Source organism: Antechinus flavipes, chromosome 2 (assembly GCF_016432865.1).
Source record: "Antechinus flavipes isolate AdamAnt ecotype Samford, QLD, Australia chromosome 2, AdamAnt_v2, whole genome shotgun sequence".
Lineage (NCBI taxonomy): Eukaryota > Metazoa > Chordata > Mammalia > Dasyuromorphia > Dasyuridae > Antechinus > Antechinus flavipes.
The window spans coordinates 390003980-390023289 of NC_067399.1; the positions used below are offsets into that span (position 1 = coordinate 390003980).

At 36.1% G+C, this 19310-nt stretch overlaps 2 protein-coding genes across 9 annotated transcripts in view; both read left to right on the plus strand.

Annotated features, from left to right (window-relative positions):
* LOC127550013 (protocadherin alpha-C2) overlaps nucleotides 1-19310 on the plus strand; it is a 214278-nt gene that overhangs the window by 39255 nt on the left and 155713 nt on the right. Inside the window, exon 1 of one of the 8 annotated variants that reach the window (XM_051978580.1) lies at nucleotides 12796-15362. The exons of the other annotated variants lie outside the window; for them this stretch is intronic. Coding sequence (XP_051834540.1) covers nucleotides 12966-15362 — 2397 coding nt within the window. The 5' untranslated portion in view covers nucleotides 12796-12965. Of the gene's footprint in view, nucleotides 1-12795; nucleotides 15363-19310 lie in introns of those variants that run through there. 8 annotated transcript variants of the gene reach the window in all.
* Nucleotides 3514-7374, plus strand: LOC127550015 (protocadherin alpha-3-like). Its single transcript, XM_051978584.1, has one exon. The coding sequence runs from the start codon at nucleotides 3970-3972 to the stop codon at nucleotides 6373-6375; it is 2406 nt and encodes an 801-aa protein (XP_051834544.1). The 5' UTR covers nucleotides 3514-3969; the 3' UTR covers nucleotides 6376-7374.

The following is a 19310-nucleotide window of genomic DNA, read 5'->3' on the forward strand; positions in this document are numbered from 1 at the left end:
TTTTCCTCTTCCATCTTATTCTCCATCTTCTTCTTTCTTCATATTCTTAACTATGTCTCTTCTTGGGCCAAAATTTTCATTTATCTTTTACTTACAACACTATGGAAATGATAACATGTTTGTTCCTTGAAGTAGTTTCTATTACATCTATTTACTATTTAAAAAAATACATCCAGATAATTATTTTGTGACACATATATCATTAGTCTGAATGATGTTGTCTTCATGTTTAAGTTCTCATTTTTATTGTTTTTGAATTCATTCAATTTCTTCAGTAGGCAAAATCCAATGTTTAGATAATAATCTTTAAAGACATATCATTTCTTTGTGTTAATATCATTATATAGCCACAATGAATAATTCTTCATAACATGTACAATTCATCATCTATTGCTATAGCTAACTAGCTTTAAGGTCTTAAAGAGCTTCAAAATCTTTTAAGATTTGCAAAATGTTTTGTACATGTTATTGAATTTGATGTTGATCACAAAAACCTTCTGAGGTAAATGCAATTATTCCCATTTTAAAAATGACAAAAAATAAAGATTTGCTTTATCAATTTTCTTCTTTTTTAAAGTTCCTTATGGCTCCATCAGTTACATGTTAATAGCATTTTGGATTTTACTTAACTTTTTCCCTCATATTCTATCTCATTTATGTATTCTATGAGTTCTGTTGTAGATTGAGTTCAAAAGATTTTAGAAAGTAATATCTGATTAACATTTAACTAAGCAGAAATTAATAGAATCTCCCTGAATAAATGAAATGAAGTATGGCCCTAAGGGAGCTTAATGTCATTTCAACAAATCAGGAAACCTGTTTTGGTATTCTGGTATTTGTGGCAACAAAGACTAGTCTCTCCAATCTTATTTGATTGGTTCTTGGAAGGCAATAGTTGTGGAACAGTGCAATCTAGTGACTTGGTTGGCTGGGGAAGATTTCTGGGGAGGTTAAAATCTGCCTTTAGAGGAGCTGGTGCATCTGGTGCCCATTTCAGGAATAAGATCAGATAATTCTAGCTGAGAGAAACCTATCCCATGGTCACACTCACAGCTGATCAAACCCCATTTCTATTCCTCATTATGGCCAGAGCTGCTGTCTGTTCTAAGTCTGATCAAAAGTATATGACCAAAAAAGTTTGTCAACTAAAAAAAAAAAAAAGTATATGACCAAAAGTATTAATGCTTCAATATTTATACAGAAAGTTCCTCAAGAGTGGTTTGAGAAAAGAATTAAACACTTTATGACTTTAATAGACTATGATGATACAGCAGTTTACAGAACTAAATACTTTATTTGAGATCATAAAATCTAATGTACTTAGATCCAATAATCAATAAAAGACATTGGTGACTGACCCAGATTTAGATTTCCATCATGTTGGGATTCAGCAGTAGATATTAGAGAAGAAGTTGTTGAGAATTAACATACTTGCACAGACAAGTTTGTAGTTACAAGCCTATCCAGGGGGTCCAAATCTCTCATTTCTTACAAGCTTGGCAGACATTTGAGTCAAATAACCTATCCATTCTGATGCCATTAAAATAATTTTCTCCATCACCAGTACAGGCTTTGCCTGGGATAGCCACCCATATCATATCTGTTGGTTCATTGCATATCAAAAATGCCAAATTTGAATAGCTATCATGAAAATGTAATACCTTACTTAGAAGTATTTATATTTTTAAAGAGAAACATTGAAAATGCATTTTAATATATAAATGAACATCATTTATGTTTAAAATATAAGCATCACTGAGGAAGCCCAAGGCACTTGGACTATATATCTTCTTCTTCTTCTTCTTCTTTTTTTTTTTTAAAGGAGTTTGCTATTAAAGGAAGCTAACTAGGGTTACAATAAATCACTGATGTGATTTAGAGGAAAGAACATTGTATAAGGAATTAAAAGATTTGACTTGACCCTTGTGTAATTACTAGTTCTGTGCTCTTATGTAAATTACTTAATCTCTCTTATCTTTAACATGAAAAACCTCTTTTTGTGCTTCATACACCCTCTCCCCTTCCCATTTTCCTTCTCTCCCATTCCCCCTCTTTCCCCTCTCCCCCATTATTATGAGATAAACTATGCTAAGAGATGAATTCTGTTAGAGAGTAAGAAATGCTGGCTTTGAAATTAGAGAAACTGTTTTGAAAGCCAGGTTTGTGATTTTCTTTAACTTTTTTGGGGCAAATCACTTACTTTGGCAAGTTGCTTCTTTTGAGTTTCAATTTTCTTATCTGTAACATAAGATATTTGGACCAAATAACCTCCAAAGACTTGTAGAGGTGTAACCCTATGATCTTACAAAAGCACAAAATGCCTTTTAAATAGTGAAGAACTATATAAATGTTAGTTTATATGTGTGTGTGTATGTATGTATGTGTATGTGTAGTTATCTTTAATTTTAGAAGTTTGTAAGGCAGCACCAGGATTCTGAGATCCATGAAGGAAGGCAAAAGGGGGATATTGTAGGTGTTGAGGAGAAGTTTCACTCATTTCAGGATTTTGCTTATAGGGATAATTTCCTGTACCTCTGTGGACTTCATTTTCCATTTTATGCAGAGTTAGGAAGATAGAAAAGCCCTTTTCTGTGGGGGAGAGATTATATTAAATATTTCTGGGTAAATAATATTTTGACTTTTATATTTCCTTTAAATGTAGCTTTAAAGTTTTTAATTTTCAAATTATGGGAGGCAGTTGGTCTTAGAATCAAGAAAGCCTTAGTTCAAGTTCTACCTGTGGCATGCAGGTTGTGTGATACAGGGCAAATTATTTAATTTCTCCCTGTTGCTCAGGACTGAAAGACTTTAAATTGCAGAGTAAGTGTTAATCTTTTGTAGAGGAGCTTTTCTTATAAGGAATTCTGTAAACCATACCATAAGGGAGGAGGGGGAAGAAGACAATTCGAAAATTTCTCAAATAGAGAGATTGCTGTAAAAATTTTTGTTCCAAAAGTAACACGACACCTTTTAAAAGGTGTCATCACTCAAGTGACATTAAATGAAAAAAATTAAAAACTTTCAAATTGAAGTGATATTCTTTTTTGTTTGTTTTTAGATGTAGAAGAAAACTGAATTGCATCATAATCTTTAATTTTATTTCTTTAGGAAAAATGAAATTCTTGCTTCCCATGTTAAGTATAATCATGGGGAAAAGCTTTTCATTTTGAACTATGATTTCTTAGTAACATTGAAAACATTTATAGAAAAGAAATAAGCATTTTTTTTCAATCCTAGCTGAGGCAATATAGGGGAGAAAGGACATTTTATTTTTACAATAACAACTTTCCAGGGACAATGTGGTTTAATGAAGAGAAAGTTGGCTGTAGAGTCAGGAATTCCTAAGTTTGAGGAAGTAGTGGTGAAATCTGACTAATATGTCAAGGAAGGACATTTTCCATTCAAATAGCTAAAAATTGATAGCAAATGAAAGGAATATGAAAATTAATAGAACATGATACAACATTACAATAATTTCCTAGATCCCCAGAGTTCAGGTAAAAAAAATCTATTATCTTGTGTGTATATTATGAAATTTAATAAATGATATGTAAGAAAGAAATTATAACATTTTCTTGGATTTTATGTGAAAATGACGTTGTAAGATGAAGAAATAATTTCAAGAATTCTACTAGACCTATAAAATAAACAACATCATATTTTAAAGACAATGAAAAAAAAATTAAAAATCCTAAAAAAGATTGAAAAAATAAAGCCTGCAACGAACCGCGATAGTACTTACAAATTGAGCCACATGATGTCGCCATATACCGCAAAGAAGGCTTTTAAACAAAAGAACCCACTTTCTCCCCAGTATAGAAAGAAACTCATTCAGTAGCAGCTTCAGAGAAAAGGAAAAGGGTCAGAAACGAAAAAAAGACATCGGATTCAAAGATTCACACCATCCCAAGGATGATATCCATTTTAGGTCAAAAATAGATTATATAATTCCAGAAGAAAGGATTTGCAATGGGATTTTCCGGGCGAGACGGCCTGAAGCTTTTACATTGTCTTCTCCTCTATTCAGCCTGGGATGTGGGGAGCGGCCAGGTCCATTACTCGGTGACGGAGGAAGCAAAACATGGTACGTTCGTGGGCCGTATCGCGCAGGATTTGGGTCTGGAGATCGGGGAGCTGGTATCTAGGCTGTTCCGCATGGTTTCTCCCAACCGTAGGGACTACCTGGAGGTAAATGTGCAGAATGGCATTTTGTTTGTGAATTCTCGGATCGACCGGGAAGAGGTGTGTGGCCACAACTCCATTTGTAGCATCCATCTGGAGGTCATTGTGGACAAACCGCTGCAGGTTTTCCATGTGGAGGTGGAGATCAAGGACATTAATGACAACCCTCCGGTATTCTCCGTAGGACAAAAGAGTCTGTTTATTTCTGAATCCAGCTCATTAGATTCTAGGTTTCCACTAGAGGGCGCGTCGGATGCAGATATCGGAGCGAATGCAGTTCTTACCTATAAACTAAGCCCCAATGATTTTTTCACTCTAGATGTACAAAACAGTGATGAACAGATTAAACCTCTCGGACTAGTATTAAAGAAAATTCTAGACAGAGAAGAAACTCCTGAACTTCACTTACTGCTTACAGCCACTGATGGGGGCAAACCAGAGCTTACGGGAACAGTTCAGCTACAAATTTCTGTATTAGATGTGAATGACAATGCCCCTAAATTTGACAAAAAAGTCTATAAAGTTAGATTAGCAGAAAATTCATTAAACGGGACAATGGTAACAAAAGTAACTGCCTCAGACATGGACGAAGGAACAAACAGCCAAATTATTTACTCTTTTGAGAGTGATGTCCCCCCAAATATATTGTCTAAGTTCGTGATCGATCCGATGGATGGAGACATCAGAGTGATTGGACAAATTGATTTTGAAGAAAGTAAATTATATCAAATCCAGATAGAGGCTACTGATAAGGGAATTCCCAAGATGGTGGGTCATTGCACAATCTTGGTCGAAGTAATGGACATCAATGATAATATTCCTGAAGTAACAGTGAAGTCTCTTTCACTACCGGTCCCAGAAGACTCTCCGTCAGGCACCGTCATCGCTCTCATCAGCGTATCTGATAGAGATTCGGGCACCAATGGGCAGGTAACTTGCTCGCTGTCACCCCCAGGGCCTTTTACTCTGGTGTCCACCTTCAGAAATTACTACTCGCTGGTACTAGAGGATTCTGTGGACCGCGAGAGGGTGCCAGCTTACGAATTAGTGGTGACTGCGAGAGATGGCGGGTCGCCAGCGCTTTGGGCCACAGCCAGCGTGTCTGTGGCCATTGCCGACGTGAACGATAATGCACCTGCCTTTGAGCAGGCAGTGTATACAGTGTTTGTAAAGGAGAACAACCCACCCGGCTGTCACATTTTCACAGTGTCCGCCTCGGATCTAGATGCTCAGGAGAACGCGCTAGTGTCTTACTCGCTAGTGGAGCGACGAGTCGGGGAGCGTCTATTGTCGAGCTATGTGTCTGTACATTCAGAGAGCGGCAAAGTGTTCGCCTTGCAACCCCTAGACCACGAGGAGTTAGAGCTGCTTCAATTCCATGTGAGTGCCCGCGATGCGGGCTTCCCTCCTCTGAGCAGCAACGTGAGCCTGCAGGTGTTCGTGCTGGACGAGAACGATAATGCGCCGGTTGTGCTGCAGCCTCACTCTGGCGGCAGCCCAGGGACCGAACTAGTATCACAGTCAGTAACTATGGGCCATGTAGTGGCTAAGATTCGAGCTGTGGATGCGGATTCAGGCTACAATGCTTGGTTGTCTTATGAACTGCATCCAGAGATGGGAGTTGCTCGTAGCCCTTTCCGAGTGGGTCTGTACACTGGCGAGATCAGTACTATCCGGGCCCTGGAGGAGACGGATGGATTGAGGCAGACGTTACTGGTGCTGATAAAAGACCACGGGGAGCCCCCTCTATCAGCCACTGCCACTCTAAGTATATCTATTGTGGAGAACGGGCAGGCGCTGAAGGCTTCCTCTGGTGTGTCCAGATCAGTGGCTAGTGTAGGAAAGGAGGCAATAGCACTGGATGTAAATGTTTATCTAATAATCGCCATCTGTTCAGTGTCCAGTCTTTTGGTGCTGAGTCTGCTGCTTTACATAGCAATGCGATGTTCGGCACCCTCCCAAGTTGTTTCTGGACCAGGAAAGCCCACACTGGTGTGCTCCAGCGAGATTGGAAGCTGGTCTTATTCCCAGCAGCGGCGTCAGAAAGTTTACTCTGGAGAGGGAGGTGCCAAAAGTGACCTTATGGCCTTCAGCCCCAACCTCCCTCCGTGTCCTGGCCCAACAGACAGTGCAGAGCAGCAGGCAGTGGATCAGGATCATTCCATCAAGGTGGGTTCCAGAGTTTCTCATTGATTATGCAACCTCATATTTGAGCATAGGAGATATTTCTCTCAAAAATTTATACTTTGGCCCCATTTTCTTCATTTGATTATTTTTTCCCCTTTTGCTCCTTAAATTAAATATATTTCTGAAAACTTTCCCAGGGAGATCAAAGTGGTAATTCCTCTTTATTTTATCTGTTTAATATGAGAAATATTTTTGAGAGAGACACACTCATAAAGTCACATAGAGAAAACCTGAGATAAAGAAACAGTCATAGAGGGACACACAGAGTCAAAGAGAGGGAAAGGAAGAGAGAAAAAAATAGAGAAAGGGAGAAAGAAAAAGAGAAGAGAGAGATGAGAAAGACACAAAACTTTTAGAGAAAGAGAAAGGGGAAGGAACAGGGGAGATTTTCCAAATGCTTTGGGAAAAGTATTTCAAGATTAAGAAATAAGAGGGGCCAATATATTTATTGTAAACTGTTAGGAAGGTTCTCTACAAGAAAAAAGTGATCAGTACTTGGAAATAGTCAGCTTCAAAAAATGAAATCGGTTATGCATTTGCTTTCCTCCAGACCTGTGATTTCATTGGAATTGTGAACTTTTGGAGTAGTTCCTCCATTCAGGTATGCGAATCTCCAATTTGTGTGTAATCTACTTGGGACAGTGACAGATTAAGTGGCTTGCTGAGGGTCACTCAATTTTCATATGTCAGAAATAGAATTATATTTAGGGAAACAGGATTAGTGATTACTCTCTTGAAATCATTTCCAAAAAAACTTTATGTTCACAGTTATAAATTATTTCATGCAAGAAGGCATAAAGATAAAGGAAAAGATACTGTGTGCGATGAAAAAAGCAGTTATCTTACTTATTCAAATGAACTTCAGATTCTGAAATCTGGAAAAATATAGGTAACTGATGTAAAGTATTCATCATAACATGAAGGTACATGGAATCCATTAGCTATGTAATTCATCACCAAGTAGTGTTGCCAAGAATGGAAAATACCAATTTAAAGTAGAAATGAATTTGCAGCCCATTAGGGAGGATTATTACTGCTTCACAAAACAATGGGAGATAAAAATGGGTTTTTCAACAACTTGGCTGAGGGACAACTAGTCTGTATCATTCCAGACATATTTATATATGAAACTGGAAGTAAGATAGCAAGCATTATGCAAAATGAAGCATATTTGTTAGTTAGCACTTCTTCTGGATCCTCAGACAATTCATAAGTACCGAGGGACTGACTTTTCCAAGTTCAAATAACTTTGTAGCAACATAATCTAATAAATATAGTTGATAGTCTACAATCCTTTGCCAGTTCACCTTTAATAATCAGAATAGCATGAACAAGTTATAAACCCTCCTTCCCAAAAACTTGGGCCAAATTCTCTTCTCAGATATACAGACAGCACCAGAAAAAAAAAAAATAAGGGCATAAACACTGAGTAAATTAATAGGAACATATGCTTAGGAGAAATATTATTTTTCATCAGAGCAACTCAGACTTCTAATGTTTATAGACCCTGAAGTCTTTTCTTAATTGGATCCTCATATTGCTGTATCTGGGTGTATTCATTCTCTCTCTTGTGTTACTCAATCAGATGCTTCCTGGACCTAATCCTTTCTGTGCCTCAACCAGGCCCTCTATTTGATCTCTCTAGATCTAATTCTCTGTTGGGCAGAGTCTTCTACTAGATAAATTGCTCTGTTGTGAAATACCATTAGGTCAGGGAGGAGAGAGAAATCCTTTCCTATGATTCATTCTGGAAAAGAAGTAAAAACAAAACAAAATAGTAATTTCCTCTCAAGAATTGGTGACTTCCCTCATATTTAACTCTTTTTGGTGGTCAGAGATAACTGTCTTCACTACTTAAGTGAATGAGAGAAAGTTAGTCTAAGCATTTGCTTCTTTTAAGTTCAGCTGAGGTGTGGCGTATCTTTCAATCTAACAAAGGCTAATTGCCCTCTAATTCTGGCAAATGGAATAGTAAATCTTTCACCTAGGAGAATGGGCTATTACAAGTTTCTTCTTTCTAATTTGCAAGTGGATCTCTTAACACAAGCAGCCACTCAAAATTCCCGCCCCTCCACTCCACCCCTGGTTCTTTACATAAGGAGGCAATTTAAATTTTGAAACAGGGAAGATTTTAATAAGTCTTTATTTCTGATACTCTTCATAGTCCACAATTTCCTTAAGTAGATTGGGAAAGTTCACTTGAATAGGAGTTTCTCAACATCTTCCAAAGATTAGCATTTTCATAACAATATATTTTCTTTATCCATGGCAGTGGATTTCCTAAATTTGGACTGTACACACCTCAGTACTCAATATGCTATGAGAAAATCACAAGAAATCTCCCTCCACTTCGGAGGGTTGTTCTAATCAAATGAGTTAATCTCTGTAAAATATTTTATACAAATATCTGGAGACATTAGATCATGTTCTGAAGAACTGATGAAACAGAAAAAGCACACACAGAAAAAACTGATGTTGGAAGTGACATAGCAGCATTAAGAACTGCATTTCAAGATATCTTTAAAAAGAGAGAATACCATGAAAAATATCACAAATTATATTCTCTCCAATCCATCCTCACTATCCTCAAAGAATCAAGAAGACATGCAGTATTGCTGCTCTATTTACCTGCCTTCATATTTTTATTTTATTTTTTAAAATAGACATTTTAGATTATGCCTGTTATTTTTATATCACTTTTATTTCTAAATATGTCTTCCCTATAGAATGAACAATTCCTTGAAATGCACGATAAAAATAAAATTTAAAAAAGGAGATGTGTCTGATAGTATATGCAACATCACATCACATTCATAATTCCTTACCTCTGCAATAAATGGAGAGGGTTGAATTTTGAGAAAACTATATAGATCTACTAAAAGTATCTGGAAGTAAGTCTGGAAAATGGAAGAAATGATTTCACAGACAATCTTCTATAGTACACTATACTTTCAATCAGCTAGTAGAGAATACAGTATCTCTTTACTTTGAATGAGCACAAAATTGTATGTATGTATGAGCATTTTAAATTCTTTGTGGTAATTATAACCTCCCTTTGATTCTACCTTATTTAAACTTTTATTGAATTCTATTTTAGTTCAATTATTGGTACCCATGTTCCTTCTTCTTCAATTATTTTATAACATACTGTAGATTAAGTTCAAAACACTTTCTGAGGCAGTTTAATCAAAAATCAATGAAACAAAAATTAGAGTAGACTACAGAAAAACAAAGATAGAATATAATCTAGGGGAACTTACTTAACTTTGATACCCCAACCCACCCCCCAAAAAACTCAAAACAAAACCAAGATATGTGAGTAAGGACATGAAAAGATTTTGGGATTTGTAAAAACCAAAACAGGTTTTCTTTAGCCTTTCTTCTTCATTATCTTTAAAAGCAGAAATCTATTCATTCTGATCTACCTTGCTCCAAAGCTGTAAAGTCCCTTATCTACTTGTTATTACCTTTGGATGTTCACTGACTTTGGATTCAGGTCAAGTATGAAGTTGATTAAGTAGTGCAATGTGAGAAGATTTCTGCCTCAAAATGTAACTTCCACTTGGATATATATATAACAAATAAAATTTCACAAGTATCAGTACAAACATTTATATTAAGCATGGACTATCCTGGAAGTCTTAGAAAATAGAAGTGTTTGTAAGTAACTTTAAGTCAGTACTGTTAACATTGTAACATTAATTATGGTATGAATTGGCTTTATCAGATAAATGGCCAGCACAGCACTGAGATCCAGTGTGAAATTGATACTTAAAGTGGTTAGGAGAGGAAAAGTACAGCAAAGGGAGTATGAAATGATGAAGACAAAACTTCTATTCAAATATTTTGCTCTATCTGTGTGAGTAAAGTGAATTTTCCTCTAAACTGCAGTGGACACTTGCTTTCATTAAGTAAAAATACATGTAGTCCTTGAGGTCATTAAAGAAACGTATATATTTCTTTTTCTTTTTCTTTTTTTTGGTTTAGAAAATAATTGGATAACCCATCCTATTTTTGCATACTCGAGCACATCGATTCTAAGTTCACATTTAATATATCTTCAATTTATATATCTTAAAACAGTATTCTTTCCCAAACGCCAACTACTAGATTTTAATGTAATGGACTACATTTCAGATCTTGAGCAAATACTTTACTGTAAGATTCAGTTTTCCTATACAAGGACTAAAAGACTCTTGAAATGCTTTATGGTTCTAAATGTGATTCTTTCTGGGATTGGTTACTTGAAAGATGGATAATTGAAGTAGAACTATAGTTTCTATAGTTAGTCATTGCTTCTCTAAGTTACCACTTATCTATACTTCTTATAGAAAGAAATTCTTCCAGCCAACAATGGTTAAATTTCAGTGAAGATTTAAGAATAATAATTTTTTAAATAACTTTTTATTGATAGAACTCATGCCAGGGTAATTTTTTACATTATCCCTTGCAAGGAATAATAATTTTAAATATTTATATACCTACTATGTGCCAGGTATTGTGCTAAACACTTTACATATATTATCTCATTTTATCATCAAACCAACTCTAGGAAGTAAGTGCTATTACTACCTCCCTTTTTATAAGTAAGGAATCTAAGGTTAAAAAAATTAAATGACTTGCCTGGGGTCACACAGTGAATAAATGTCTGAGGCCAGATTTCAGATCTTCAAGATGTTCTATCCATTGTGCCAAGTAGCTACCCAAACCTTTTCCAGGAAAATAATCCAAAAGAATGACTTTGACTTTTTGAAGTAATGAATGTTTTCCTTTATGGAACTTAGTGGCTTCTGTAGACTTTATTTAAATGTGAGTTTTCTACTTGTTTTTTACTCATAAATATTATTGATCCAATTTTAATCAGTCAATGATTAAAAAAAAACTTATAACTGACTGGTTCTGCATGGATATGTAACACCACCACCACCACCATCACAACAACAATAATAATTTACACTTATATGCCATTGTAAGATGTGCCCCATTCTTTACATATATCACCTCATTTTGCTTGGGTTCATGGTTAATGTTGGAAATATTTATAGTTATAAAGCACACAAGATAATTATATAAACTCAGTTATATAAGAAAGAGAAGGGAGAGAGAAAGGGAGGTATGAAAAGGAAAGAGAAGGGAGGAAAGGTGGGAAAGAAAGAGAGAGAGAGAGACAGAGAGAGAGATAGAGAGAGAGAGAGAAACAGAGAGAGAGAGAGAGAAAGAGAGAGAGAGAGAAGCAGCAAAGGTCTTTTTTAAGCACAAACTTATCTTTGGGAAACACAACAATCTTAGATTCCCCCTCCTCCGTCAATAATTCAAGCATGAACATGCAAAAACAACATAAATTTCAGCTTTGGAATATCTGGATCTAGAAGCTCTGAGAAGGCTTAAAGACTTATTTTCCTTTTAGAGACAACCTTGATGTTGGTTAAATAAATTAATAGATTTCAAAATAAAGGAATGAACTTTGTGTGTATAAAGGAGTAGATGAATTTTTTACAAAGATGAAAGTAATTCTAAGGAGTAATAGATTAAATTTTTTTTCTCAGTTATTATTTCTATCTGCTTAGTAAGAAAATGAAACTCTCTTTCCCCATGGAAGATAAAGAAAGCAGGAAATGAAACAGTCCCTTTCATTGAATAGTGCTGCCTAATGTTCTCTACGGTATGAGAACAACAATTTTTGCAACTTGAATAGAGGCATAATGAAGGACATAGGAGAAGAACAAAACTACTTAAGCAACAATTTGAAGAGGTCAGTGATAGTTTTTTTTAACCATAAATAAAGACAATATGTAGATAAATTGAGTCTTAGTATATAGATATTCAAATTTACAGCAATATTTTAAAACTTTGACTTTTTACATCAATAAAAGGATATTTTCCACACAAATGGAAATGTATAGTATGAATGAAAAAAGTCAATCAACTAGCATTTATATTTTAAAAGCCTTCTATGATGCCATACTGTGCTAAGCCCTGGAAGAATTAAGACTAATAGAACTTGATTCTATAAAATATGGATCCAACAATAATGATAATTCAAAGAATCTATGTAGGAAAACATTTCCATTAATCTTGTATATGTAGTTTGGAAAATTGGAAGTACAATTAAATGAAAGTTACAGTTATAATTTTTCCTGAGATTTACATTTAAAACAACAATGTACTTGGTAGAGCAATTTACAAGTTAAGATCATAATTAGAGTCTAAGTAGACTTACATAAACACAATATAAGACCTTTAAAGAGTTCTTGAAGTGAGCGATAGAACATAAAGGAAATGAGGGCAATGGGATCTAAAATAAGTGAATGAAAGAAATTCTACATTAATCTGTACTTACATATTGAACCACATGATGTCGCTGTCCTCCGCAAGGTGGATTTTCTAACAAAGGCTAGACTGTATTTCTATTCTTCTCATAGGAATAGACACAAGCTTATTCAATGGGTGATTCAGAACGAACGATAATATTCAAGGAAAGCCAAAAGCAAAGAAAATTTGATTTAAGGAGAAGGATAAATTAGTTTTTCGAAGAAATTCTTTAAGTTGAGAATCATTAATCAGTGATACGTAAATCTAGAGAGAAAGGTTTTGCTATGGCGTTTTCTTGGGGAGCCGAACTGGGAGCCCAGCACTTGCTGTTCTTGATTCTTCTTCACACTGTCTGGGAGGTGGGGAGCGGCCAGGTCCATTACTCGGTGCTGGAAGAAGCGAAACACGGTACGTTCGTGGGGCGAATCGCTCAGGATCTGGGTCTGGAGGTCAGAGAACTGGTGCCTAGGTTGTTTCGGGTTGTTTCCAAAGATCGCAGGGATTATTTGGAGGTAAATGTACAGAACGGCGTTTTGTTTGTGAATTCGCGAATCGACCGGGAGGACTTGTGCGGCCGAAATCCGGTTTGTAGCATCCACTTGGAGGTGGTCGTAGACAAGCCTCTGCAGGTTTTCCATGTGGAGGTGGAGATCAAGGATATTAATGACAATCCGCCTGTGTTCTTGGTTAAGCAACAAAAATTATTCATTTTAGAATCCAGGACTGCAGATTCTAGATTCCCATTAGAGGGCGCGTCTGATGCTGATATAGGGGCTAATGCAGACTTATTATACAAGCTGTCTGAGAGTGAGTATTTTACTTTGGATATAAATACAAATGAGGGGGAGACTAAATCCATAGAGCTAGTTTTAAAGAAATCTTTAGACAGAGAAGAAACTCCTGAACATAATTTATTATTGATGGCCACAGATCAAGGTAAACCAGAACTAACTGGAACAACACAAGTGCTGATTTCTGTGTTGGACGCAAACGATAACGCCCCAGCATTCGATAAATCCATCTACAATGTTAAATTACTCGAAAATATTCCCAATGGGACGCTAGTGATCAGACTGAATGCCTCTGATGCAGATGAAGGAGTAAATAAAGAGATACAGTATCACTTTGGAAGTCTTATTTTAGGCAATGTAAGATCAAAATTCAGCATCGATAGTAATACAGGAGAAATAAGAGTAAATGGAAATTTGGACTATGAAGAATGTAATTTATATGAAATCAAGGTTGAGGCTGTTGATAGAAGTGCTTTTCCGTTAACAGGCCATTGCAAAGTTATGGTGAAGTTACTAGATGTTAATGATAATGCTCCCCAGGTGTCTGTAACTTCTTTATCTCTACCAATTCTGGAGGACGCTCCGCCAGGTACAGTTATCGCCCTTATCAGTGTTTTTGACAGAGATTCGGGCGCCAACGGGCAAGTGACTTGCTCCCTGTCACCCCCGGGACCCTTTACTCTGGTGTCCACCTTCAGAAATTATTACTCACTAGTGCTGGATAGTTCTGTTGATCGTGAGAGCGTGTCGGCCTATGAGCTTCTAGTAACTGCGAGGGACGGCGGGACACCAGCACTTTGGGCCACAGCTAAGGTGTCTGTGGACATTGCCGACGTAAACGACAACGCACCTTCCTTCGAACAACCTATGTACACAGTATTTGTGAAGGAGAACAACCCGCCGGGCAGTCACATCTTTACTGTGTCTGCATTGGACCCAGATGCACAGGAGAACGCGCTCGTGTCTTACTCGCTAGTGGAGCGGCGAGTAGGTGAGCGTCCGCTGTCAAGTTATGTGTCTGTGCACTCGGAGAGCGGGAAAGTGTACGCCTTACAGTCTCTAGACCACGAGGAGCTGGAGCTGCTTCAGTTCCACGTGAGCGCCCGAGATGCGGGTTTCCCTCCTCTGGGCAGCAACGTGAGCCTGCAGGTGTTCGTGCTGGATGAAAATGACAACGCACCGACCGTACTGCCGCCTCATGGTGGCCTTAGCCCAGTGACAGAACTGGTATCACAATCTGTAGCCGTGGGCCACGTGGTGGCTAAGATTCGAGCCATGGATGCGGATTCTGGATACAATGCGTGGCTATCTTACGAGCTGCTTCCAGAGGGGAGCATTGGACGCTGTCCATTTCGCGTGGGATTGTACACCGGCGAGATCAGCACCACGCGGGCTCTGGAGGATTTGGATGCATCAAGGCAGACCCTACTGGTATTAGTGAAAGACCATGGGAAACCTGAGTTGTCAACCACAGCAACTGTGATTGTGTCACTGGTGGAAAACAGGCAGGCGTTCAAAACTTCATCTAGCAGTTCTGAGGTCCTGAGAAAGGCTGGTATGGAAAAGGAATCATCGTTGATGGATGTGAATGTCTATCTGATCATCGCTATCTGTTCAGTGTCTAGTTTATTGGTGCTGAGTCTGTTGCTTTATGTGGCTCTTCGATGCACCGCGTCCCCGAAGGGTGTGTATGGTACTGGGAAGCCTACGCTAGTATGTTCCAGTGAGGTTGGAAGCTTGTCTTATTCTCAGCAGCAGCGGCAGAAGGTATGTTCCTGGGATGGGATGACCAAGAATGATCTCATGGCCTTCAGTCCCAATCTCCCCCAGCCTCCTACTTCTAGGGAAGCAGGTCAAACCCAGGAAGGTACGATGGAACATCCCGGGAAGGTGAGTAGAAATTTCTAATTCTTAGCAACTACATAATTGTAATTTTTAAAATTTCCGAATGTAATTAGCATTTACATGACATCTACTATATGTCAGGCATTTTACAAATATGATCACATAAATATTTTAAAAATAATCTCATTTGATCCTCACAACAATGGATAGCTACACCACCCTTTCAGATTCCACAGTAAATAAGAGTAATGAATTTCTACCAAAATAGTTACCCTGACTAATCTAATTTATGGTAGATTTATGTTCAAAAACCATCTGTGATTCTCTACTTTCTCCTAGAGTCTAGTTTTTAATTCTTTGGCTGGGCATTTAAGAATCTCTACAGTAATTCAACCTTTCCTTTCCATTTTAAAAAATTAAATTTCTCCACGATTTTCCAGTTTTAAAAATTAAGTTCTTCCACATACTTTAAGCTAGGTTTCTGGATATTCTACAAAACTAGAATTTTTCTCTCTGTATTTTCATCTACTGACTTCCTATCCATTTTAAAATGCCTTACTCAAATGTCCTCTCCTTCATGATATCTTTATTGAAACTTCTCTCATTATTATTATTTATTGAAATTTCTCCCATAACATATACCATGATATACTTACATTTGTAACTTTCTGAGAAACTTGTCATATTTATTCATTTTTGTCATTGCATATTATAGATAGGCTCCTCCTAGGATATAAATGCAGTAAGGGCTGAAACTATGTTATGTAAATTTTTAAGTCTCCCAGCAGTTAGCTCCATGCTCTGCATATAGAAATTGCTTAATACATATTTGTTTAATTTAATAATTAAGTCTACTTTCAGTGAAAATAGAGCTAAAAATGTACTTATACAAACACTGGCTTATTACATTTGTGTTTAGGCAATGATGTATCTACTTGTAATGGAGGAATGGGCTTTTTAGTTTTAGGAGAGATATTATATCCATATCATCACATTTTCAACATGACTTGTCAAACATTCTTTTCCCTACTTTAACTCTGGGTTACAATTTTGGTTTGGCTCATCATCTAATTTTTTGAAAACAAATTTCAACACTTTCATTTTTTGTTTGTTTGTTTGTTTGGTTTTGTTTAGTGACTCATTTCTCCCTACTTAATTTTGTGCTTGGGTCCTTGGTTGGAATGTGATCATTTATGAAGTTTTCTTCTTAGATATCTTTTAAAATTGAATTTGGGTGAGAAGTAAAAGAGAAGGACTATTTCTTATTTAGAGATGGTGACATTCTAGGGGAATATATGGACTGAAATCACTGTTGAAATGGCATTATGAAAACTGTTCCTTCCACTAAACTTTTGTAATCTTTTGTTTCATCATGCAAATAATTTCCAGATCTCTTGTTTTATAATACATGGATATCTAGTATCTCTAAAATTCTGCATCATTATGAACATTCACAAATAAAAATGTATAAATGGATAGTTAGCTATATAAACATTCCATAAAAGAAATATTACTAAAAAAAGAAATATTACTAGTGTCTTTGGGAGGTGGAAAAAAAATGGACTGATTTTAAATATTTAAGAATCCTATTGCTTAAGCCTGAAAAAGAAAATGGCAAATCATTTCAATCTCTTTGCCAAAAAAACCCAAACAACACCCCCCCCAAACCCCCAACTCAATGGGATCATCAACAGTCTGACTTCAGTGAAAATGACTGAACAACATTATTTAAGCTGAATACTAAATCTCACCTTTCAAAATTAATTCAAACTTTATCTTTAAAACTTTAAGATGGTAATGGAAGTGGTGACAGTTGACTCTATTTCCATGTTGTATATATTTGTCATGAGAAAACTGTACATTTTGACATTGTGTTTCCATAATAACTATATCCTTTGGTGCTCATATCTTTATATGTTTCCCAAACCCCTTTAATTCCACAAGTCACCTCTTCCTATGAAAAAAGATGTCTCTGAGTGCTTGTGATCATCAGGATATTTAGCAAGTTGAAAGGGATTCTCCACATTTGTACATTGTTGTATATATTGTCACATATACTCTACATTCTACACATTGCATTGAGTTTAGGAACACTTATTAATTTAGAAAAAAGCTCCATAAAATCTAGGTTTTTGAAATTCAGAATCTTTGATTTCTTTCCATATCCAGGGAATACATTTAAAATGTAATTTAAAAAGATAAACATAGGTCATAGAAATGGGGCAACTAATCCTATTTCCTTTAAGGTGATGCATTTTCTTATTTTCCAGAATGAATGAAAAAAGTATGGATGAAAAGGGAAAAAGAAGACTTAATTTAGCTGAAAGATTTCATTGTGAAGTCCTTCTATATTTATGTAACAAGATGTTTTAGACTTTTGGAATATATTTAAAGGGAAGATAACAGGTATTAGAATATTCCCGTTAATCGGTCTGCCCATCAACATAATCTGGATGGATGTTTATGAACTGGAAGACAAAAAAAAAATCTCCTCTTTTTTTTTTTTCTCAGAGATGGTAAATAGCTTCAGTGAGTTACTGGAAATTATAGACAAAGATATTCTTTATTTGGAACACTATCAATAAAAAACCATTTTGAGGATCTAGTAAATTCAACTAAGCCTTCAGGATGACACCATTAGTTGAAACATTGCCAAGTATACAGATTTTGTTAGAGTGAGAGATTAGCTTATTTTATGGGCTAGGAAATGCTTCGTAAGGGCCTATATCTAAAAAGGGCTCAGAATTACTTGTATATAGAGATTCCTAGAACATAGACTTGTGTAAGATTTACTTAGAAGATTTGAATTTTAGTGGAAGAAGAGCTAATCCTAAATCAATGAAAGTAAAACATTTTTATAAAGATATCTAAGTACCTAAACCCTCACCTTTTCTTATATAATAAGGAATAATCAAAGCCCCTACAATCCATTCAGAATTTCTTTAAAAAGTGCTTGATTGTCCACTATAAACAAAAACTACATGCCAAGAAGAAACAGAAATATAAAAACTACTGAAGAGATTTATCTGTCTTCAAGAAGATTAATGTCAAGCAGGTGAAATAAAAGCACCATATTCCACTTCCTCTCTGATTTTTGGTGACACATAAAAATAAGTATAAAAATGTATAAGCAACAGTAGATAGAAATAACATGTTATAGGATGTAGAGTAGATTGATTCTAATATCCCTTCCAGATCTAAATATATGGCAGTATGATCCTATGAATTCAGAGGAAAAAGAGATTATTTCTGCAAGAAAAATTCTTTGAATAGATGCACTTTGAGCTGTACTTGGAAATATGAATGGTAGGCAGAAATAGGTGAATAAGAACATTTTAGGTAAAAGCAACAGCTTGTCTATGAAATATTCCAGACAGGTAAATAAAATCTAGCTCTTAATGTATGTGAATTTGGTTCCTTGAATGGATTTGTAATCTTGATAATGTGAGCCCTTATAAAATCCTCTAACCCTTTTGGGACAATCTATATTCTCACACAGAGGATCTTACCAATGCATTGAGAATATTTTGTGCCAAGCAGTATAGCTCAGGCAATCTGTTATTTTCCATTCTTGATACATACTTGGTCACATATTTCTTGTATGGCATACTTTTTCTATTTTATTATACTAAATCATCCTTGAAATATGCTCTAGCTTACTTATATCCATCTTGTATCTCTTCATTGCTCTTCTGGGTCACCTGAAAGTTTTGATTATTCAGGGAATGTGGGATTTCTCCCCTCCCTAGATTTTTAATCCAGTGGAACTTCCAGGAGTACATTAGTGATAATTTTTATCACTATAGATAGATGTGTGAGGAACTAGGTTTCTTTTTTTTTTTTTTTTTCATATGGATTGCTAATCCATTTTAAGGGACCGTGGTTCATAGTTGAGGTTCTGTAGTATTTTTGGCTTTGATTATTCATCAAAATTTCACTCATAAATAGAAGCATTTGAATGTCCCTCTATTTACTGGAAATTCCTTTTCCATT

Bases quoted from the DNA above. Each gene is read 5' to 3' on its own strand.
- LOC127550015 (XM_051978584.1), top strand. From the start codon at position 3,970: ATGGGATTTTCCGGGCGAGACGGCCTGAAGCTTTTACATTGTCTTCTC.